Genomic DNA, 24,267 nt, shown 5'->3' on the forward strand with positions numbered 1-24,267 from the left:
GGTGTGATGCATAAAACATTCCAACCTGTTTGTAGATTAGATGGAAGCCTCCTGTGTAAGCACTGGGATCGGTCCGTCGGTCCAGCACAACCCTCAGTGTGTCCAGCTGCACAGCAGGACAAAGGCGAGCAGTCACAGCAGTGGAACAGGCCATAGTTGGACTGGCATTGATCTCCAGGAGCCAAGGCCTCAGATCTCTGCCCAACATAAAATCAGCTCCGAAGAGCTCAAAACTTGCCTTGCGGGGCTCTACCAGGTCCTGGGCTGTCTGCAGGACACGCACTATAGCTTGCTGCATGCCTGGGACCACCACTGACTCCCACTCTGCCCCATGGCCCTGCCGCTGTAGAAAAGCTCTAAACTGGGAGCAGGACCACATATTGTCCTCAGGCACTCCTGGATGGCGGTCACAGGATGGCTGGAAGTGCTTCTGGATAGAATTGTTGCACAGGTGGACTGAGCTGAGGAAAATAACGCAAAGTAAGCATGAAATGTGCTTTAAATAAAATGGGTATATTAGTCCTAATTGCATTTTTAACATCCCTCTAAAAACTAGGTAGACGATACTGTAAAGGTCAAGTACAAGTAAATCATTTGTTTTTCTCTTTTGACTGACCCCCCTGCCTGACCTGTCCAGGGTTTTTGTTGAGTAGGGCTGAGTGGAAAACCGCAGGTAGCACTCTCCGTAGAACCAGACAGTCAGAGGGTTCCAGTCGGTGACGAGGAACCACTGACGGAGGTCAAACTTGGTGTCATGAATCAACAGAGGATGTTCCAAGTATTTCTGAACCACCCACTTACTCTCCTTAGCCAAGGCTCTGTCAGTGTCCACCAGCGCTAAAATGTCATCCAGGCGATCCATGCATATTATACCTGGATGTTGACAGTCGAAGCGACATGTGAAAGAAATAAAGCACCAAACCCACTGAAACACATTGAAACTGCATTATTGACTGTAACAGTTTCAGTAAACAGAAATAACAGGATGCAGTGTTTCTTGGTTTGTTTAGAGGGTCTTTTTGATGTTGTGCACAATAGCAGGACAAGAAGTAAAATGGAGCTCTGGAAAAATTCCTCCTTTCAGTAGCGTTTTTCATTTAATTTCATTTATTCCAATCAAACATAGAAAATAGAAGCAATATCAACACCTGCATGACACAGTTCATAATGCAACCATAATGCTAAAACAAAACAATGGAATTAGTTTTTTTTCCCAATGTTCAATGTGCATTTTTTTCAGTATTTCTGTCAGTATTGTACTGCCTTAGAGAAGAAGTAAAAGATCAACATACTCCATGATGTAACTGTTATTATGTGAAAGAAAGCCTCACCTCTTCCTCTTGACTTAGCGCCTGGTTTGATGATCCAGATGTTATTTACTCCATCTGTGTCCAGCTGAGGACAAACTTCCTGTAGTCTGGCCAACATGGACTGGCAGCGCTCCACAAACACACTGCTACCCCTGATCAATGCACTGTCACTGTGCACCAATGTTTTATTAGACTCACTGACACTACAGACACTAAATGTGTTCTAACATTAATTATGAAACTAGGCATATATTCACACTGAAACAGAGACAAAATAAAGTCAGTTACAAATACCAGCATGCATATTAAAAACAATCAATTTCTGAGCGTAATGTTAATGGACAACTGAAATAGAGGAACTATTCAAAGTTGGAAAAAACGACCCAAACAAAATTTATGTCCTGTTTGTTTTAATGTTGACATTGGCTGTAGTCTTCCGAAGGCACAGTTAAAATAAAACCGTATGCTATATACATTTCTTGTATACCACTCCCAAAATAGAGCGCTATAGATACATTAGTATATAGTTCAAAGTATACTTTGTTGTATTAATATACTATACAGTAGGGATGTGCAGAGAGCCCAGTACTTGTAATTGTAATTTATTACAGTAAGTGTTCATGAATAAACTATTTTACGAGGAGGTCCCCAAACCGGGTCTTTAACTGGAGACAGACCTCTACCTATCTATACACCCATAACACAGAGACAGCACACCATGTAACGTGTAGGGAGGAACTTCAAAGGCAACTCTTGCTTTGCATTTTTCATTTATTGCCTATTTTTTACAACTTAACTTTGTGGAAAGGAGAAGGGGAACAGTCCCTTGAGAGCACTTAACATGTGTCAGTAGCTCAGTTTTATCTCTGGGGAACACCCCCAACTCCGAGAGTGATGTCCAAATAAGGAAATGTGCAACATGTAGCAGGTGGATGTGACTCCCCTCATTGAGACCTGCTGATAGACGTAACAGCGGAGCAGAGGAGAGAGACTGGCCTGCGCGCTGGTATTTGACATCGTTTCTTTTTTTTACCAAAAACAAATAATTTTTAAAATATTTGTATGAAACAAATATTCATTTAAAAAAAACACTATTTGTGCTTTGTATGTAATCATAATATCCTAATAATCCTATTTTGAACTGTGATCCTGACCCTGACTCTATATTTAAGCCTAACCCAACTCCTAACATAAACTCTTTGCTCACTGAAAATCACCTCATCAGAACTTGGTATACATTTTATTGACAATATTTTGATATACATTTAGTTTGATTTTCATTGACTTTTTCATGGCTAATCTTCATTTGATATGGTGGACTGTCCGTCCTGTACAAGATACATTTAGTGTGACATAAGAAGACTAGCAATACCAGGAAACTCTCAGAAAATAGACTCACTGCACAACCATGTAGTAATCTCGCAGAAACTCCGCCCACTGCTGTTCCTCCACTGAGGGGGGTGTTTCCACAGTCACATCAATGTCACCGTGCTCTAAAACATTGAGAAACTCTTGACACATTTGTAAAGCTGTGTCAATCACTCCCGGACCAACAGATAGCTGCTCCACATTTTCTATCTCTGTAAAGAGAAACAAGATTGGTATAGAAGAGTTTTTTACATTTCCCTTGTCCTGATCAATCATTGTATTTTACCTTCAGAGAAACTGCTCTTGACATTTTGTTTCTCAACCTCTGCTCCCTCTCTCCTCCATCTACTTGTCTCAACCACATGCTGCAACAGGCTGGAGCATGCCGTCCTCCTGAAGTCCCCTTTTTTTTTGTTTTTACAAAGAGCAAAGTGAGAAGACAAGAACACAAGAGACAGAAAATGAATGTAGGTTTGGTTAAGATATAACACCTCCATTTATACTTTTTTTCATGTCCTGTTTACACCTTGCATCTTTGATAAAACAGATTCTGACTGCGTTAATGGAGCTATAAAGCAGACCTATGAATGCACGCTTCTCATCCTCTGCCCCAAGCCTGTAACATCTTGGGAAGAAGGTGTCAGGATCTGCTGTATCAAACCACTGAAGGTTACGCAAGTTCACACAGAGCCCCACCTGAAACAAGCAGAAATATAAACGTACAGACAGAGAGTATAGGCTGACCTACAGCCAAAGTTGAACAACTTCTATTTTTGCTTGTAAATCATTAAAAACTCTTTAGAGGTGACACCTTGGTAGTAAACGTTCCAGCATTTGCATAGTGATTGGTCGTCTGGTCATTCCGTAAAGAGCGACAGTCTATGTAATCCCGACGTGTCGTCCAGTAGAAATATGTTGTTTCATTTCGAACCATGCGAGACTAGAATAAATTAAGTTAATTTAGAGAGCTGACTGAATACACACCATCATGACAAAAATACTCACAGAAGTAATGTTATGTGACAACAATAGAAGCAAGCTGGTTGGTCCACTTGAACATTATCTTACCATGAGGTCATACATGTCATCAAGGTTCTCCTCTTTCTCGCCTTCATCCACTCTCTCTGAAAAGAGATAAGTAAAGAGCTGCATGTGTGTGTATGTGTGAGAGAGCGGGAGGGTGAGCACGCAGGCTTACATGCATACAGGGGTGTGTACAAAGAGTAGGGGTCTGTGTGATATATGTTGGTGCCTGTCATGTATCATTTATCAGGTGAAGGGGTATCCATCTGTCCCTCCTACAGATGCTCCAATTACATCTACGTTAACCCTCCTGCACTCTTAGTTTTGACAATTATAGAAGAATATTACTGATCCAGCTTTCAGACAAAATTTACATCCCTGGATGGACTAGCAAACAATCTATGAATGATGGGGAAAAATCTTTAATTGGGAAATTGTATGAATTATATGTCTAATCTTTAAAATGAGAAGCTGTACATTGTGTTAGTGGCATGAACACTGAACATTGTTTTCCCAAAATCAATGTTTTTAGCTTTTGGGACACCTCATCTCACCGGTAACATCAGCACTGACATCACCATCATCACCATCCTCCTCCTTATCGCCATGGCAATGAGGTGCTTTCTGGGCAGGATGGGGCAAACGACGTTCCACCCACCCTCTGGCCCATAAAGCAGCACGGATCACAGGATAAGGTCCCTGCACTGAAAACACTTTCCGCATCTTAAAGAGAGGGAAGAAGGGGTGCATGAGCTTTTCTCCTGGGAGGATATACAGAGGTGACACAGTGAAGTCTGGTTTGTTTGTACGTATAATCACCTTGACTGCTTTCTCTACCAGTGCTTTAGCTGTTTTCAGCCTGTCTGGCTTGATTGCTGGAAGGCTAGGCACACTGCGACGTAACCTCCCCTCCACCGGAGCCACTGCAGAGTGTAATACTGAAACAAATTTCTTAGTCAAATTTCTCAGAGGTAGCCTATACATTTGTGTGATAATTCATTGCATGAATGTATATACGGATGTCCATACACTCTTACCTGGCATTTGTTGCATTTTATAGTTCTCTCTTTAGCTGGTTAGGGTGATGTGTTCTGTTGTCTGCATGTAGAAATATGATATCAACATATTGTTTTAAATCATCATACTTAATTTCAAAATTAATATGAATCAGACAGATGATATTGGGATGAGAAATATTAATTAATAGAGATTAGCAGGGGACTAGATGACTAGATAAATAGATATGCACACATAGCCTACATAGTTTTTTAATCTGTTTTGACTGGAGAAAGAATGATCAACATAATTTTTTCCTATTTCCCAATCACCATCAACATGTCGAAATGGTCTCCTTTGCAGTTGAGGAATAAACAGAGAAAGCACAAATCTCTGTAGCTACTGAAGAAGGATGTAAATTGGGTCACGTAGGCATCTAAATCTGGACAGAACTGACTGAGTCTGTCATAGCTTCACACTGACATACCCATGCGCAAAAAGACGCACGGGCGCGCGCGCACGGACACACATAGCTACAGTGCATATGCAAAAAGCTGCATGTCATCTATGACAACGATTAGGCATGCATAAAAACTATTCCTGAAATGCATCTCAAACAGAAACGGGTGAGATTTTACATTTAATATCAATGTACAAACCTAATGTTGCCACTGCTCCAATGACCCGTCCACTCTGTCCAGAGACTCGCTCAGTCCTGCTTCGTTCATGCTCCCGCAGACTGTTCCCATAACAACCATGCATGCTCCCGCAAAATGTTTATAGTTGCCATAACAACCGTACCCAGGAGAAACAGGACGCCATGCAGGGCGCTGAAAAATCTACCACCTTTAGCCATGCGTTGAAGAAGGTGGATCGCTTAACTGGCGCTATCAATTGCAGTGTAGTTTACACGTGTAGGACATATGCACAAGAACAATTAAATCAGCAGCGGAACACCGCGTGTGTGGACATAGGCTACTGTAACTCAGTGAACAGAGTTCTGGCTGAGGTCAATGCTGGTGAAACATAAGTGATACTGCTCAACATAGCTTCCATATCCCTCATAATCTCCATCTGCTTAAAATAATAACCCTTCATTCATCGTCACTCTTTAAGGCATGTGCGCATGAGCTGTATGTCATGTATAACGTGTATCTACTTTGCGCAATGCTTTAGCTTCCCACAAGGTGGCATCCAATGCTTTCTAGTGCGTCACATGATCAATCAGGTCCATAATATCACTCTCCATGTTCTCTCTCTCATCTGAATGTGCTCACTGCTCACTTTTGCGCTCATGTTTCAGTACCGAAGACTGTATCGCCATTTCATGTCTTGTTTGATTATTATTAGGTTCAGTGGGCCAGATTATCTTGTATCAACCATTTAATTACACACTGACCTTTTCAGTGGTGGAAAGTAACTAAGAACATTTACTCAAGTACTGCATTTTAGTGCAATTTTGAGGTAGCACTACTTTACTTGAGTATTTCCATATTATCATACTATCCTATACTTATACTACTCCACTACATTTACAAGGGAAATACTTTTTACTCCACTCCACTGCGTGTATTTCATAGATATTATTGCTAATTACTTTACAGATATTTTTTTTCATACAAAATATATGATAATCTCATGATGCATTGTTCATGAATTGAAAATGCTGACAATATATAGTTTAAATATGCCCCAGCTGCAACATAAGTAATACTACTTACATGGTAATGTATCAATAATGATAATCCAATAATATAAACCCCTGAAATGACCATTCTGCATAATGACTAGTGTTACTTCATCCATTTGTTGTACATGATACTACTAATTCCTCTATACTTTTAGTATAACCTACTCAAGCACAATTTTGAAAGCAGGATAACTTTTACTTAATTACTGTGATTGTTGTATTGCTACTTTTACGTGTGTAAATGATCTAAGTACTTCTTCCATCACTGGACTTTTTTAAAGAAAATAAATAAAGTGAACATAAATAAACAAAGTTTCGTCTGAATTGTATCATTTGCCACCATATGTTCAGTTTCAATAGCTGCCTGATGCTGCTGCATGGTGCAGTGTGATTACAATGTGGGCAGGAAATGCTGAAGAAGGAGCAGAACGGTTTTCTGTGCACATTGGTCCCAGTCCAGCATACTATAGCTGTTGAACGCGAGAAGCTGCCAAACTCGACATTGTGCAGAGTGAAGTAGCTCTATCAGCTTATAATGGTCTTGGCTTTATTGTGTTGGGTAGCAGCAGTGCGTCGCAGCCCGTGGTGCGCCTCTGCGCTCTGATTGGCTGAGACTAAAGTGATGCTCTCTGCATCCTGCTCCCACAGCCAGGACAGGAGGGAGGGGAGCTGGAAGCGCGGCCGGGAAATCATCATAATAACACAGGCTGAAAAAAACATCCTTTTCACCGTTTTCCTCATCTGGAAGAGATGTTTACACTCAACATGTCTGTAGAAACAGAAGTAGCTGCTGTGATCAACTCGTGACCGCCTCTTCAAAACGTCCTCAGACAGCGCTGGGAGGCTCATCAGCCCCCTGTGAAAGTCTCACCTTTACACTCCGAGAACACTGAGCAGGTTAACCCAAAGGCCACGAGTATGCCCGTCAACGACTCCGAGAGCATACTGAGCTACCAGGTAAAGTGCCCTTTAAATGTCTAATGCATGGCGCGTTGCTTTGACACTAGAAGGGGTGGCACAGCGCAAGATGTGCACAAGCTCCAACAACTGTAACACTCAGTTTAACATTTTATGCTCCATTAGAAACTCACAATTGGCTACTGGAGAGATGAACAGTGTCAATTTTAGGGAGCTATTCAATTGCATGTCATAACCATTCTGACTGTTGCGTTTTTCCCATCCAGATCCTGCTTGCTGTAATGTTTTAAATGTACTAGCTTTCTAAATAAAGACTAAACCTTTTACATTTAATGTTATCCCATGTGGCTGAGTTGTGTCGGGACCCTGCAGGTTGGTGCTGTATGCGGAGGCTGTTGTTGTTATTCTGAGGCGCTAACACGTGCAGTAATTTGGGAGAGCGTATCACATTGCATCGCACCGACATGTCTTTGTTATTTAGACTTCTTAAATGTGTTGTGGGAAAGTGGTGGCCACAACACTGTGAGAATGCAACGGCTTATGGATTTGATGCCGATACATTTTATACACACAGCGCTCATTTAAAATGTGAACTGCTCGCCCTGAACTCGCATGTGTGGAAGCAGTAGCTAATAGGAATGGGAGAGTTTGGTGGATTTTTTAAAAATGTCTCCCGCTAAGACGGCATGTTATTTTCTCAGTTACCCTCAAATGACCTTGACGCCATCCTTACGCCGTGCACCACACAGTACTGTCTATTTCCATACATGTTCGTTATCAGCCAATCCAGCAGCATCAGCAGGGGGAGGACAGCTTGTGGTGTAGTGAGGTTTCAAGGGGAAAATCGACTGATCCTTAATTTCCTGTTGATGTGTGATCCATTATCAGGACCTAGGTCAGCTGATGATCATGGGTAAAAGGGGAACCAGTAAGGACGAATGGACCATTGAGCACAGCAGCGCTGTGGGATGTTTATTCATGCTGTGTAACCTATAACCATGTCATGCAGTATCTTGGCTTAATGGACTTAATGTAGCCTACCCCAGTAGTCATGCCATCTTGATGATTTATAATCAGCATCCTGTTTGATTGCAGGAGGCGGATGGAGAGGGACCAGAAGTGACCAGGAAAGTCTCTGATGTGATTAGACCGCTTTCAGACAGGAAGGGGAAGCTGCCTTGGAGCCTCACTATTCAAACATTAGGGTTATTCCAGATTACTGTCACTACAAACAACCTGTTAGTTTGTTTCTCCACCATGTTGGTGTGATCAGCATGTTCTCCCTAACTGAAGCCTATTGCAATGTTGCAAAAGTGCTGTTGAGGTGTCCCAAGTAGTGGGAAAGGTATCTAGATCCTTTGCTTGCGTAGAAATGGAAATACAGGAATGAAGATATAAAGATATTCAATTAGTTCAAGAAAAAGTTCTAAATGAAACATTTTACTCAGTGAAATGTGCTTAAGAAAGCTATCAAAAGCATGCAGAGCCTGTATCCACAGTGGTAAATTATTGATGTATTCATTTGTACCCAGCAAGTATTAATGTGGTAGGTGATCCAAGTGGCCTTAAGTTTACTACATAATAACTAGATACACAAAAGGGCACTAATGATTATTTTCATTATTGTCTTCAAATTGCATGTTTTTTTGTTGTTTTTTTTTACCAACAGTCAAAAATCAAAAGCTATTCAGTTTGCTATCATATAAAACACATAAACGCAGAAAATCTTCACAACTGAGAAGCTGGAGCCAGAGAATGTTTTGGCATTTTTGCAGCTAAGTGATTAATTGACTAATTGTTGCAGCTCTAATGTTGTGCCTTTATTTTTCATCTGCAGAGATACTGAAAATGCAGTGAAGTAAGAGTACAATATTTCCTTTGAAATGTATTCGTAAAAGTAAAGTTATAAAACTACACAAAAAAAGACAAATTCTACCAGTACTTCAAAATTGCAGTCAAGATGCAAGTAAATACTGTGATTAGGTTTCACTTCTTTCATTTCACTTCTAGCTCAGTAAAGAAGCAGAGCTGCTCAGTGACAAGCAGTAACGAAACAAAGGTTATTATAGCTTCCTATCGTATGTGCAGTTGTGTGAAATTGAATGTTTTTCAGAGTGTAAGTGAAAAAAATTACAGTAACACTTTATAATAAGGGTACAACTCATGTACAGAAGTAATGCTTAACTAAAGCATGAGTCATGATGACTTAATGCATGAACTAATACAGGATGTATCATGAATTCCTGTTGCTCACCATTAACAAATGATCAAGTCACTATGACTTTATGTGATTAGTTCACACTTGATAGTCAATTGATGAATGTTAATTCATACATGAATTGATATGCCACCAAATAAGCTGAATTACAGTTATAGTAAAGGGCATTTTATACCCATGCATTTGATCAGCCTCTATGAAGCTACTATTTCTTTTATCAAACTGGTAGTCAGATGCAAACATCTACATGTTGCTGCAGGACCCAGTGCTCTTAATGCCTTGTTTACAAGCTAGCAAAACTAGACAGATGTATTATATATGATCAGGTTGAATAATGCCACTGCAGTAACTGTAGATTTCAATTAAATTAACATTCACTAATTTATCACATAAAGTCATAGTGACTTGATCATTTGTTAATGGTGAACAACATGTATTCATAATACATCCTGCATTAATTCATGCATGACATCATCATGACTTCTGCTTTATTTAAGCATTGCCTAACAATATTATTTGTACCCTTATTATAAAATGTTACCAAACACATTATAATCCTTCACTAGTAAATAAATAAATAAATGATGAGAACATCCCACATAGTAAATGATGTCATAGAGCAGCAAATAAAAATATATAAAGCAAAACCCAGGAAAACAATGTTTATGGTTAAATATGTCCAAGATGCCAAGATGATGTGTTAAGGATGCGTTAAACTGTTTACTGATTGTTCCTATTGACTGTTTAATTATGGATATAAGAAAACCTCTCACAATTTCATAATCAAATACCGTATTCTCCATATTAACAGTGTCTTCATTTTCACTGGGTATTGACTACTTTTCTCTGGCACTGATGCGTAGTGTTTACCTGCAGCACAGAGAAGCACTATATTGGTAGAATATCTACAGTATTTCTCCAGTGTCATCTGCACTGCTGATTCTCCTCATATTTATAACCATACAGAGAGAAGCTTGGAAATAAAGATGCCCAAGGAAAGCAAAATAAAAGAAGCACACAAAGAAACACAATCACAAACCGTACTATAGTACAGTCATACAATACTGTACAGTACAATAAATGAGCCAAACTAAAACAATGTGAAGAGCCTGAGATATGTGTAGACTGCACATAATTGCAGATGTGCATCTAAGAGATAACATATAAATACTACATCTTTTAATGTCAGTATGCCTGAGAGTGAAAGATTGCAAACCTTAGTTTTGTTATATGGCACTCCACATCATAAATTTGTCTCAGGTTGTCCAACACTAGTTTGTCATAGTTCCTTTTCTCACTTCCTTTACAGTAGCTATTTGGCATTCCTCCTAAAAAGCTTTCATTTTAATCATTTTGGCAGCACAGAATGGATAAAATGAGACAAATTTATAGTCTAGCAGACGAATGAATTTTAAATGATGATGAATGATGCATTTTAAAGAGAAACACTGTGGTTTTGTACAAATCTCCAAAAGGAAAAGTCCATCAAATTTATTGAAAACGAGTTCTCTGTCTGGCACACCCAAAGCCTACATTTAATGGGGATCACTTAGCCTGAAATCACACATGTTGCAGTGAAACAGAGGTTTAAAGTCCTCACCAGTCAGTAGAACTGATAGCAGGTCCAGATAACTTTCATATTTCAATCAGGAGAGATTCAATTGAAAGATAGCCCCAAAGAGTAATTCAGTTAACTTTATTTGATATTACATGCACAATGGGGAGAGCTGAAGAAATATGTGGGGAGTCTTTTACGACTAGACCCCATCCTGTCGTCATCATTTTAAGGAGGTAGTCATGCCATGAGCTGTACTAGACTCCCAGTGGAGTCCAGAAACTGGTGGCGGTGAAGGGTTGAGAGCAGTGATGTGTAGCAGGAAACTCACAAGTTCAGTGCAAAGACGTATTCATTACTTTTAGATATCATATGACCTGATGACTGAAAATCATCCAACCATCACCAGTTCGTCTCTTGAGTCTTTGTTTTTGATTTGGAATATTCTTATTGTCTCAAATTAATAAATGTTTTGAAAGGTTTGGAGTTTCAGAATGTGGTATTGCGTATTATACTGCATATTATTCTATTTCACCCACAAAACCAACCAAAGCTGCAGTAATCTTTCTAGAAAGAAAACAATTAGAGAGCGAGGGCTGTGGAGAGGGAGAATTGTGTATGTGGCATTGAATAAGGTGTGTATGACTCATGCTACTTGTGGGCTGAGGCAGTCAAAACAGCCGCCCCTCTCATCCTATCTCCTCCAGCTCTCTCCTTTCCCGTCTCACTTTTTCACCGTTACATCTTTTTCATCCATTCATGTTTACCTGACCTCTGAGTGAAGCACTGTCACATGTGCCTACAGTATGCAGCAGATGATAGCGATGGTGCAATGCTTCGAAGGGGCAGTTGTAGCCTGTGGCTGAGGCACCCGAGTGTCAACCTCTGCCTCTCAGACACAAAGCCCAGTATGGAAGTGACAGGCCCAGTTGTCTGAGTCAGGATCTCTGTCCTTTCTGTCAGTTGAGGGTGCTTCTGGGAGGGGAGGGAGAGAGCGGTCAGTTTAGAAACAGGAGGGGGGGGGATGGTGTTGGGGGGGGGTGGGTGGATAAAAATAGAAAACTTCAGAGAAACACAATGAAGAGGAGTAGTGGAAATTCTCTCAAGAGAAATATTCAACAAGTGTTTCACTTGCGGGAAAGAAGTCATTGTACGGTAACTGCAAGTTGAGAAAAAGCATACGGTGTGCTGCTGAATCATGGATGCATTTTTATGAATCTACCATTCACTGTCTTGCAGGGCTGTTCTCTACACTCTTTATATAGTTATGTCAGTTTCATACAGAATGAACGTTTGCTCCAACAACTATGGCTATATGTGTAACTGGCGAAACTGGTGCTGTTTGGAGAATGAGCCTGCTTTGCTCAGTATCTGTGATGTGTCTTGTCAGTTATTCCCCCAGCTCTCTAGCCTCTTTATAGTAACCAGCAGCCCTCATCTCTCTGACGTTGACTCTGGCCATTGCACCCTCACAGTCCTGATGGAGAGAGAGGGCATTTTGGAAGCACATTGATTGCCCCACTCAGTCAGGAGACACGGATGCAAATCATTGCTGCTCTATTTGTTCAGGATGACAACCAGTTCAATGGGTTTCACTGTGATACACTTTGACAATACTTTCTGATATTTCCTAAAGTTGCTGCTAAGAAAAACTTGTTTTATCTCCAAGAAATTTTTAATCCCAAGAATGACAAATCTGCTCTAAGCACACACTGACGACACGACCTAAATGGGTTTCCTGGGCAGTCAAGTCATGAACTCAAGGGAAGGAAGGGAAATGAGGGTTTAATGCAGGAAAAACCAAAACCAGTTTTGAGGTCATGAAGCAACAGCATGAGAATATATGATTGGTGAGGTAATACTTCAGTTACAGTTTACAAATTAAATCCAATGCATGAACATGTGTGTGTGTGTGTGTGTGTGTGTGTTTCTACAATGACTGTCTGAATCAAAGGGAGGTTTATCAGCGTCATAAGTAGGACACTCTGCACGACTGCACTGTCTATTCTGCTCTGGGAATGTAACATCTTTCTGGGACAATCTGCCCTGCCAGAAAATACATCTTGTAGTTGTTTAGGTATCAAACGTAGGCGAGTGATAGCACCTCACTATTTTTAGCTTTTAAATGCTGAGATGCTAGACTAGGGGTTCTAAAGTCTTCATCATTTGAATCTGTTAGAGGGCCAAAAGAATAAATGAATGAGTTAAATTGAAGGATTTTTTAAAGTGCTTATTGTTACTAAATAAGGTGAGAATGTTGTTAATAACCCATCATGTTGGAACAATTTGGAGGGCCAGACTGATTTTTTTTGGGCTGCAAATACTTGTCTCGTTCCACTTCAGCAGATCTTAACTAGAGCAAAATATCAAAGAGCTGTGTGTTTATAAGAATACAATGCTCTTAAGTTGTAATGTTTATTTTTTTTGCTTTTGCATATTCCCATGACAGTATCCTCAGGCCTTTTGATTTTGCTTTTGGTCATGTGCTTTTCCTTTTATATCTAGCCACAAGACAGCTCCATTGATATGCTTGTAAAGGACAAAAAGTCAAGGACAGACAGCCATTTTGTGGCTATCTGTGGACAGCTTCTATGGTGGGGTTGCAGTAATCTGTGTGGAAAATTATTTTTGAGCCATAAATCCTCCTCGGCACTGTGACTGATACCAAGCTAGAGGACAGGAGTAAAGAAAAGGGACGGTTGCCAGGAGATAGAAGCAGGCGGCAAAACACAAATTATCTGCCCTGTCAGTGGAAAATAATGCACACGTGCATGCTCAGAGGGTCGCAGATGTGCTCGCCCTTTCCCACACAGAAAGCAAGCAAAAAGTCAAGTGCCATGTGAGCTTTTAATTATCTGTAGCACCTAATGTGACACAAGGGAGGTGAGATTTGAATGACAGGGAACCATTAACCTGTTGAAAAAACACATACCTGCATGAATTTGCCATTAAGAAGGTGCTCCTTAAGTGCACCAGTGAACTGTGAAAGGGATGAAAACAGACTAACTGTTTTATATTATGATTGGACTCATGCAGGACAAGGAACATCATAATCATGGCATGGATTTCCAGAATTGTTATCTGATCTCGCTCACAACAGATGATCTAAAAGAAGAAATGTTTGTTTCATGTCATGTCCCTTGCTCTCTGAAACACAATTTCGCCCACTCTGTAGTTATCGAATGAGCCCCAGAAGAATGATTTTCCTCCTTTTCTCTCTCTCTCTCTGTGTGTGTGTGTGTGTGTGTGCACCAAATGGATCCAAACTAATTGATGACTTGATGGTCTACCATCCTCTCTGGGACAAAGAGCTTTTATAGTCTCTCCCTCTCTCTCTCTCTCATCCATGCTCTCTTGGTATGGCGTCTATATGTATGTTTGGTAAAGCCCCAGTTCTAATGGAGCTGACTGCCTCAAGCCTGAGCCCAAACCTACACATTGCATAGAAGCCCTAATTCACCAGCCACAGCTGCTCTGACTGATAACACTGTGTGTAAAAAAAGAGGGAGAGAGAGAGAGAGAGAGAGAGAGGGATAGAGAGAGAGAGAGAGTGAGAGAGAGAGAGAGAGAGAGAGAGAGAGAGAGAGGGTTGTTTAGTTGATTATGTTAGTCTAGTGCCTGACTCATTGATCCTTTATCTGACTGAGGTTTGTGCAAGTTAGAATCTATGGCCCCGACCATGGCTCTGAAATATCAGTAGCCTAACTGTGCTGTGTATTGTTAAATCCATGGCACTGTCCGTGGTGCTGAAGTAGCAGACGGATTTATACAGTCTCGCCCTTCTGTCAGTTTCGTCAGTTTCTCTAAACTATATACTATAAATATTCAATATTCAACTATATTGTAGGCTATATATTCTACAGAGTAGCGTCACCTTCATGATCAAAGTGACAAGTAGTAATGTGTAGTCACGGAGGTGCGAGAGAATCATAGACACACATTGCCTGTAGTATTCCTATAATATTCCTATAATATTTCTATATTCATTGAGTAGCATCTGTGCTGCTAAAAATACACCCCCAGACCAAGCCACCTCTAACAAAATGTTTTAGGGAAGACATGGCTACAGATAGAGTTTTTACAGTAGATGTTTGGTGTAACCTGGGAGTGGAGCAGGCAATGGTCCTGAGGAAATTAACCTGCACTGGCCACACCGCACTCTGCTGCTATAGTTACATAATTTGAGGTAAAGTTTGAGCCATCAAATCTACGACGCGTTTTGAAAAATAAGCATAAATATGCTTAATGTCCACATCCAGTAAAAGAGTAGGCTACACAAAATATGTACTTAGCCTGATAGCAGTTATATTAAACCGAAATCGTAATCGCAATTATAATATCAAGAATTAGGCTAGGCCTATATGATAATCCTGCAGTGTTAGGGTTAGGGTTAGGATTGGGTTATCCCCCCTGTTAAAAATTAACAAATCACCTACCGGAATTAAGATCATGTGTGAATGAAAGGAGAGATTCACTAATGTGTGTACGCATAACATTGTTTTCTTAATCAGTGATGCATTTAAAAGTAACAGCTTACTGGAAGACAAACTTTCCAATATAAGACAGATCTGCAGAAATGACTTGGAAACAGTTGTGCTACATATTGGTCTGTACAGTTGTCAAGTTCGTCATAAATATTACTTCTGCATTACTTCAAACTGGGCTAAAACCAGACAGAAATAAAACAAAACTCCACTGTATTTTTGTGTAGTTTTTTATATATTTTTAGAAATCCTGAGTTAGAATCAAGGACAATTTTGTACTTTTTTTTATTGCAAAATGTTGAGGTATTGTGTACAAAATAAAACTTTGATGCTTTTTATTACCCATAATAACACTGTCAAAAATTACCGAAACAAGGAATTACAGCAAATGAGGAATATAATCAAATAGTAATTATAATAAAAAGAGAAACCATTCTTTACAAAGGTATTTCAACCAGGCATGCTTAAATATTTATTTAATCGTTTACAAAGATTTAAGTTCACACTACACAGCATCATTTATATCTTCACTTCATTTCACCATTGAAGCGACTGTTAGCTAATGAGCATCTTCACTAGTCCAAGTGCTGGTTCAGTGTCTTGCTTAAGAGCACTTTGACAGTGTTGCATGTACATTTACATACAGGGTCACAAGCCCATTTCATAGCCTCTTTTCTGTCACCACACTTCCACCCCCTGCATAAACATAATTATAAAACCATGAGTCACATTCAGTGGTTGGTCCCAGCATGACTTGCTAATTGAGTAGCCTTATTCTGTAAAAGGACAGAATTGTCTTGGGATAAATAAGTGTTCAGTCATGGAAAGAGAAAGAAATCCCATAGCACTTAAATGGTGGCGACTAGCGAGTGTGGAAAGAGGCAAGAAGCCAGCGCTAGGCCACCCACACCTGTGAATTCAGTGAATGTCTTGGGATCCAAAAGCTGTTTTCAACAATTGTGTGAATTACAAGTGGCTATCTGAGTTGATATCAGAGCAGCTGGCATAAAAACAAAACGGAAAGCTTTTGGAGTTGGATTTAAATTCTTGCGTTTGATCAGGTAAGGCATTTATCTGTCTGTATGGCATGTTAATTAGTTTTTTCTTATCACAATATTGTGCTAACATGCTTAACATTTCCATTTTTAGCAGCATGGAGCGGCTAATGCAATGAGACAGAAGATATAAAACTGCTTAGGGACTTTAGTGTGCATGTAAATACAGTCTTCAAAAGAGAGAGAGAGACGTACAGCACCCTCCCCATTTATCACACTTAATAACTGCAGGCGGAAACAAGCATGATTCAAAAAAGGGATTTTTTAGTCAATAAACTATATGTGGTGTTTTATCAGCCAAACGTCAGGAGAATTAAGAAAAATCACTGCTTGCTCCTGCTCCATACATACAATCCCAATACACACAGTCCTATACACACACAGGGTGCTTTAAAGGTATAATATGTAATTATTCCATTAAAATGTCTAAAAACAACTATATTGTTATATATTTTGTTGAGTTGTGTACTTACATTATCCCAAATGTTTCCAACAATTTTCAAACCCAGAGAAATCTGTAATTTAATTAAAGTAACGGACCGTTTCATTTGGTTGCATGTCAATGGCGTCATACCAAAGAGTAAACACACACAAGATGCATATGGGGGCACTGTGTTTGTCCGCTACAATGGCGTCTACCAAAGAGTAACTTACACACATACAAGATAAGACATTGTGGTTGTTCCACAGAAACTGTTATAAACTGACTTTTGTTCAGTTTTAAGCCACATTTTCATGATAAATTTAGGTCGCTTTTAACTATATCTTTTAGCTGGAAGAAGGATTTTAGTCATTGGCTGTCTGGATCTAAAGTTATCAGAGAAATAAACTGGGCAAACGTTAGCAGCAGCTCAGCTAACAGCCCCTCCGGGAAGTCTGGTGGTCGCCGAACATCGTCTGAGAAATATTGACTTTTTAGGTGAAACAGCTTTAATTAGTATTTTTAATGATTTTGATCTGCGTGTACGTTTGTTTTTGGAGAGGAGGAGACCTCTGCGGATAATTCGGCTCCCGGGAGAAACCGGCCGAATGTCTGGATCTTACGTTATAAGAGAAATAAACCGAACAAGTGTTAGCAGCAGCTCGGCTAACAGCCCGTACCGGACGTCCGGTCGTCGCCGTACATCGTCGGAGAAACACTGATTTTTTTTTAGGTAAAACAGCTTTAATTAGTATTTTAACATTTTAATCTGCGTGTACGTTTGTTTTTGGAGAGAAGGAGACCTCTGCGGATAATTCAGCTCCCAGGAGAAACCAGCTGAACGTCTGGATCTAAAGTTATAAGAGAAATAAAGTGTTAGCAGTAGCTCTGCTAACAGCCACCCGTACTGGACGTCCGGTGGTCGCCGTACATCGTCAGAGAAACACTGATTTTTTAGGTGAAACAGCTTTATTCAGTGTTTTTACCTGTAATCTCCGGGTCCATTTGTTCTGGAGAGGAGGAGACCTCTGCGGGTAATTCAGCTCCCAAATGTAAAAACATCCCGAATGATTAACACTGGAGTAATCCTATCCCGGTGAAGCTGGTTATTTAACAACGAAGACAACAACTCCCATGATCCCTTGCTACTTCACACCGTAATCACACTCCGTCTTTTGTTATTGTTTTGATTGAGAGACCCCTAGCGGCTGAAATTACATATTGTGCGTTTAAAGCAAATTTCGTATTTAATGAAGGGACCAATTATTTCCATTAACAGGACATATAGTTTTATATTTCTCATAAGACATGGTTTCATGTTTTCATCCAGAATAAATGAGGATCCTGCTCTTAAATGCTGCTCTTACAAACCAAGAAGTTTTCATTTCCAGTCCACTAATACAAACTCTCAGTTCTTTCCAACAGCACTTCAGGAAGACAAATTGTAATTATTACTGCCTCTGTGGCCGTCATGTGGCGGTCAATGACACAGTGCGTTTTGCATTCGCTGCTCGCTGGATATTGGACTGACCAATAAAACACTGCATGACAGAGACTGTAAATCTTCATAATTTACATAATTCAATTTAGTTAAATTCAATGGGCTTTATTGGCATGAAATATTTCAATAACAGTGTTGCCAGAGCATCAAAATATAACTTGTGCACATATTTGGACATTACAAAATAACAATAATATGATCATTAACATAACATTAAGATTGATATATACTAATGATGTGTATGTGTGTGTGTGTAGGTCATTCACTGTCCCTCAGGTTGTGGCATGTTGATACATATTGGGCAGTATGATTTGCCTTGTCTCCTTCTCCTACAAGTATTTTTAATTTTGAGAGCTCATTAAGCTCTTTAAAATCTGAAATTACAGAGTTGAACCTGTTAAAGTAAATGTTCCGTAATTCATTAAATGTTTAACATGTTAGGAGGAAGTGCATCAGTGTCTCAACCTCACCTGTTGAACAGTGACCACATATTCTGTTTTCTTTTGTTTGCCATGATTATTTGTGTTCTCCTTTCTCGATTGCCAGTTTGTGACTGAGCCTGTACTTGGTTAGGATCTGTCTCTGCTTTCTATCTCTGACAGTATAGATATATTCTGACAATTCATAATCTCTTTTCAGGGCATAATGCCTTCAAGGTAGAACGATAAGCAATTACAAGCCACCAGTTGTGTATGTCATCCGCAAATGTACTTACTAAACACTAAATGTATAACACCTGATGCCTCTTTATTCCTTTTTAACCAACTAAACAGTGCAGCTATAACCCCTCAGTATTTTAAACGTTTCCTTTTAAATCATGTATCATATATTCCAGGTCATCTCTGTTCAGAGGTCAGCCAAAGACAATGTTTCACACTGTGGACAATAACACTAACTAACTAATTATTACATGGTTTCACCCTGAGTTTCATTGTTGAACGATAACTCTCTTATATAGTCATCTACTGTGTCATTTCTCAGTTGCATTGTCTTTCTATGTTACTGTGTTTCTATTCATTTAGTTATAAATATTTCCAAATTGATTTATTTCTTCAATAAGGTTAACATTCTGAGTCATTAATCATATTTAAAGGGTTGGTGTCAGTTTTGCCAAATATTGTGGTCTCATGTTCAGTCTTCAGTTCCAGCCAATTCTGCATCCACCACCCTCACACACTCAAAAAAACATGTCCAGTACATACAGATCATGCATGCTTTTAGAGTGGGTGGAAGCTTATGTAGAGAGCTGCATTTATACACCAGTGTGTATGTGTGCAGTTAGTCAAATACATCTGTATATTGCTGTTGGCTGGCATGTTTGGACTTTGCAACCTCTGAACCATCTGCATTTATTTATAGACTGTAGCTAATGATTTTACTGGCAGCATTTGCAAATTCTTACATACTGTATGTTCACACAGAGAAAGGAAGCATCCAGCTGCATTTACATTCAGACTACTCCGCAGTACTCTGCCCTCATTATCACAGGATAATACACGATAAGATACATGATCACCACTGCATGTGAGAAAGCAACATTTTATGAGAATGCCTTGTTACTGGGATAGTAAAATACAGCAACATCCTGCAGCACACTGCCACCAGCAGCGCACTGATGGATGTGCCACTCTGCTAATTTGATTTGATTTGATTTCCCTTGAATAGTAGAGCCTAGCACATTCTCCCAATGACTCATACTCGTACTGTTTACCTCTGGCATGTGTTTGTGCGTGCGTTTATATGGATGTGTGTATGCATGCCTGCCTGTCCGTCCCTGTGTGTCTGCGCCAGACAGTCTGAGAATAGACTGTCTGGAATTTGATGCCCATCTTTGAAAAGCTCTTGCCAGTTTTGCCAATTAGTGGCTCTGTTACAGTGTCAGTCGCCTCTCTTTAACAGGACACTTCTGGACACAATGACCTTTCAGGATTCTTTTCCTTGAAGGGCTGAAGGTGTTTTACAAAGTTGTATTTTTCCATGAGCACAGTATGGCTGCTGGAAACAGAGGGGATTGTAAAGAAACTTATTATCTGCAATGAATGTCACTAATAGGAACAGTAACATGATACTCACACGTGTCTTTTGTGTGTCTGTGTGTCCATCAGAGGCCTGATGAGGAGGTGGTAGTAGACCAGGGAGGGACCAGCTCAGTGCTAAACATCCACTATGAGAAGGAGGAACTTGAAGGTGAGTGACCTACACAGGTGGAAAAACAGTCAAAGCCCTGTATGTAGAGTATTAATGTGATTGTTTCAAATGACTCTGATGGCATACATGTTTGTATGACTATAAATATATTGTATAAACATGTTTTTGTAGAAAGACTTACAATTTTCATTTGAGAAGAATGTTTCCTTTTCACTACACCATATTATTATTGTATTATTATAGAATGCGCTCTTGCACATTTTTCTCTTTTTTGGTTGCTTATGTTCCCCTGAGCCATTCATCTCACATTTCAGATGTTCTTTGTGGTGTAAATGTTATTCTTAATTGCACAGTACATCAGTGTCACACAGAGAAAACAAAAGGCTGAAACTGCAGGGACACAGTTATTTTACTGGTCATTATTGTCAACTTTAAAGGTGCTGCTCTCACTGTTGCTCTTTAAGACCTTGCTGCACATCTGACTACACCCCAATCACTGATGTCGCAGCAGGTGTTTCGTCATTAGCAGCTGATTGAAAAGTTCTGCTGTTATATCACTGATTGGAGAGCTGCCAGAAGAGAAGCACGCTTTCAAACCATTGTGCAGCAGAAACTGAGTGGGTGTTGATTTACCCTGTAACTACATTTGGATCTATTTCCTTTTCGTCAAGTACCAGCAAACAGAACTGTTTTCATATATACATATGAAGATATATACATATATATACATTTCAGTAGCAGAGCTCTATTGTTTGTTAATTTTTTAGTTTTAACAACATTGTCCATATTTTTACTTTGTTAAGCTAACAGTGGCTTGGCAACAACATGTGCATGGTAAATAGTGCTCCTTGCACCCACTGAGCAGTATGTACTCACAGTTTGCATTTCATCAGGAAAAAACTGTATCCTCCACAGTCGTACTGCTAGCTAGCTCAAACTTTAATCATGAATCATATTTATAAGCTCAACAGATGTTTTGCATGAAAAACATTGCTGTATTGATTAGATAGCCTAGAGGAAGTTGAGTATAAAGTACTTTACTTCCCTCTGAAATGTAGTGGAGCAGAAGTATAAAAAAAGAAGTATTTCAAACAATGGATATAAGGAAAAGTACCAGTAATATACTGCATTCTCATTGTAATTACCTCAAACCACAGGTGACCTGACCTTACTCAGCCTTCAGCTGATCTCCTAAGATCACTTATGTTATAAATATTTTATTAGACTGTACAATGTGGTGGAGCAAAGTTATCTGCATGATTGAGTAATTTCTGTCGTACTTCTTGTGAGCGTGTGTATGTGTGTGTGTGTGTATGATGTGTGTGTGTGCCTGCACGCATTTGCAGATAGTTTACAGTTTGAGTTGTCTTGAGGACACTGGGATGTTATATTGTCGCCTTGTCTGGTGGAAATGAATAAGGCTGAACATTAATAATGAATCCTCCATCTATCCAGAGTAGGCTGGGAGGTTGATTTGTCATCACAGGAGGGAGACAGGTGTGTGTGTGTGTGTGTGTGTGTGTGTGTGTGTGTGTGTGTGTGTGTGTGTGTGTTTCAGTGTGTGTGTTACAATGCCCATTACCGCTTTCCTGGGGGGATAATAATACATTGAGAGATGGAGCACTCAGCTGCAGCTCAGTAGCTTTGTATTCTCATTGCACCCCAAAATATATTTGTTATGCACACACACACATGCCCACACACATCAAAGTGCCTCAGACTTCCCAAAACTCTTGTTACAACATACAAGGTTTAATTTTAGAAGTCTCTGCTCTGATATTCAAATTAAACTCCATCATTGTCAGTGTTATGCGCGTGCATGTGCAAGTCTCTTGTTGTCACAGCATGTTGCATTCAACACTGAAAGCACTAATGATAATTAAAGTTGGCAGTGGTTAAGACTAATGTGGGACAGGAAGCAGAGTGTTGATTCTCCCCATGGAGCTTCAGGCCAACATCTAACCCTCAGTGTAATAGTTTTCACTTTCAGTCTTTGTTTAACCATCTGAACTGAGAGACAGTGCACCCTATTTAACTCTGCTTTGCCCATTAGCAGTTCTTTTCTCTTTTAGTTGGTCTGTCTGGAATACAGAATGAATCTTTTTTATCCTCAGCTAATTATGATTTCAAATGATTTCATTAGGCAGGCCAAAATGAAATGTACTTGTGTACATATTTACAGAAGCTACCCAAACACCACACCCCAATGATAGAAAGGCACACATGCTGAAGGGCTAATAAGTACTAAACAGTATGTCAGGTCTAACAGAGGTTTGATAATCAGGCAAACATTTTTTAAACTAAGATGGGTCAGACTGCAGTGAAATTTCATTAGAACTGCAAAAGCAACAGTATACTGAGCCTAGACAGAATTTTAAAGGTAAGAAAATGTGAAGGTAACAATTTTGTTTCTTGGGGTAGTTGCCAAGAAACTAAATCAAAAACCTTTACCAAAACATTTTGTAAATGTGCACCCCAAGGGAAAAATATATTAAAAAATGACAGGCATGATGTTTCAGTTGCAACCTTCATCAGATAACTTTCCAAACGTAACGTAAGTAACAGTCTTCTCTTCCTGCTCTTACTGTCCTTACTCTCCTTCTTCTTCAAGTGTATTCCTGAACAGTTCAGAATGCCTAAAGCTCATCTGAGGACAACAGGCACTTTGTCTTTATTAGATTAGTATTCATATTTAATTACTTACTATTCATTTTGTCCTCCCCTGTATCCCTGTAATGAGCGGTTACTGAACTCCCCAGAACCTTTACTGGCATTTATATGATGATGTTTCATGGTTTTTCCAATGCTCTGTTGAACTGTATTTTTGTCTAATAAAACTTGGTTGCACTTAGTGGTACAACTAAAACACTGACATTTAAATTGACTTTTTAGTGAAAACATTAGACATTAATGATGATATTGCAGCAAAATTGTTTCAAATGTTTGCCTCTTTTTTATATAATGTCACAAAGTAAGTGTATAAAAGCATTACTCAGTAATAAAGATAAAATCACTTCTGGTGTCTCTTTTTCAGGCCACAGGACTCTGTATGTGGGAGTTCGGATGCCCAGGCAGAGCCATCGTCACCACAAGGCCCACGGCTCTCGGCACCGCAAGAGAGACAGAAGGGCAGGAAGCATCGCAACACAACAGAGCGAGGGAACTGAGAAAACCACATCCACTCATGGTACCACACAAACAAATACACACACAAACCTCTTCTTAGGCTACTCCTTGCTATCAGTGTCTTTTGATTTTCAGTATCAAATTCAGTATCAAAGAGAAAGAGGCAGAGTATTTATAGTATTTGGTCATAGCTCGGTGTTGAACATGCATGAATACTTGAACATTCACTTCTGAGAGGAGGTGGTCATTGTTAATCAATACTGTAAGCACGTCACACAGACACACACAGACACACACAGACGCGCGTGCGCACAACCCCCCTGGCTAAAATTGACAAACCCACTAATTAGCTACCAAATAGCAGGAACTAGTCAGCATGTTGCATGTGTGTGTGCATGTGCTTAGGTAGATTTGGTTGTGGTTTTGTCTTTTTGAGTCTGGACTCAGTGGCTAT

General features: G+C 39.7%; 2 protein-coding genes across 5 annotated transcripts in view; one reads left to right on the forward strand and one right to left on the reverse strand.

The window, feature by feature from the left end:
- The window catches only part of ttll3 (tubulin tyrosine ligase-like family, member 3), a 32,379-nt gene that overhangs the window by 2,893 nt on the left and 5,219 nt on the right, over positions 1-24,267 (reverse strand). The window contains exons 4-16 of one of the 3 annotated variants that reach the window (XM_042403063.1): positions 20,613-20,735; positions 10,315-12,053; positions 4,739-4,799; positions 4,521-4,639; positions 4,256-4,424; positions 3,747-3,802; positions 3,490-3,618; positions 3,260-3,374; positions 2,965-3,081; positions 2,710-2,890; positions 1,332-1,480; positions 630-873; positions 26-461 (exon numbers count right to left, since the gene is read on the reverse strand). In XM_042403063.1, coding sequence (XP_042258997.1) covers positions 26-461; positions 630-873; positions 1,332-1,480; positions 2,710-2,890; positions 2,965-3,081; positions 3,260-3,374; positions 3,490-3,618; positions 3,747-3,802; positions 4,256-4,424; positions 4,521-4,639; positions 4,739-4,754 — 1,731 coding nt within the window. In that variant the 5' untranslated portion in view covers positions 4,755-4,799; positions 10,315-12,053; positions 20,613-20,735. Of the gene's footprint in view, positions 1-25; positions 462-629; positions 874-1,331; positions 1,481-2,709; positions 2,891-2,964; positions 3,082-3,259; positions 3,375-3,489; positions 3,619-3,746; positions 3,803-4,255; positions 4,425-4,520; positions 4,640-4,738; positions 4,800-5,356; positions 6,154-10,314; positions 12,054-20,612; positions 20,736-24,267 lie in introns of those variants that run through there. The other 2 variants (XM_042403073.1, XM_042403081.1) reach the window with 2 other exon arrangements.
- The window catches only part of slc4a8 (solute carrier family 4 member 8), a 32,014-nt gene continuing 14,028 nt past the window's right edge, over positions 6,282-24,267 (forward strand). The window contains exons 1-3 of one of the 2 annotated variants that reach the window (XM_042403194.1): positions 6,282-7,344; positions 20,645-20,726; positions 23,722-23,874. In XM_042403194.1, coding sequence (XP_042259128.1) covers positions 7,306-7,344; positions 20,645-20,726; positions 23,722-23,874 — 274 coding nt within the window. In that variant the 5' untranslated portion in view covers positions 6,282-7,305. Of the gene's footprint in view, positions 7,345-20,644; positions 20,727-23,721; positions 23,875-24,267 lie in introns of those variants that run through there. The other variant, XM_042403183.1, reaches the window with a different exon arrangement.

Source organism: Thunnus maccoyii, chromosome 3 (assembly GCF_910596095.1).
Source record: "Thunnus maccoyii chromosome 3, fThuMac1.1, whole genome shotgun sequence".
NCBI lineage: Eukaryota > Metazoa > Chordata > Actinopteri > Scombriformes > Scombridae > Thunnus > Thunnus maccoyii.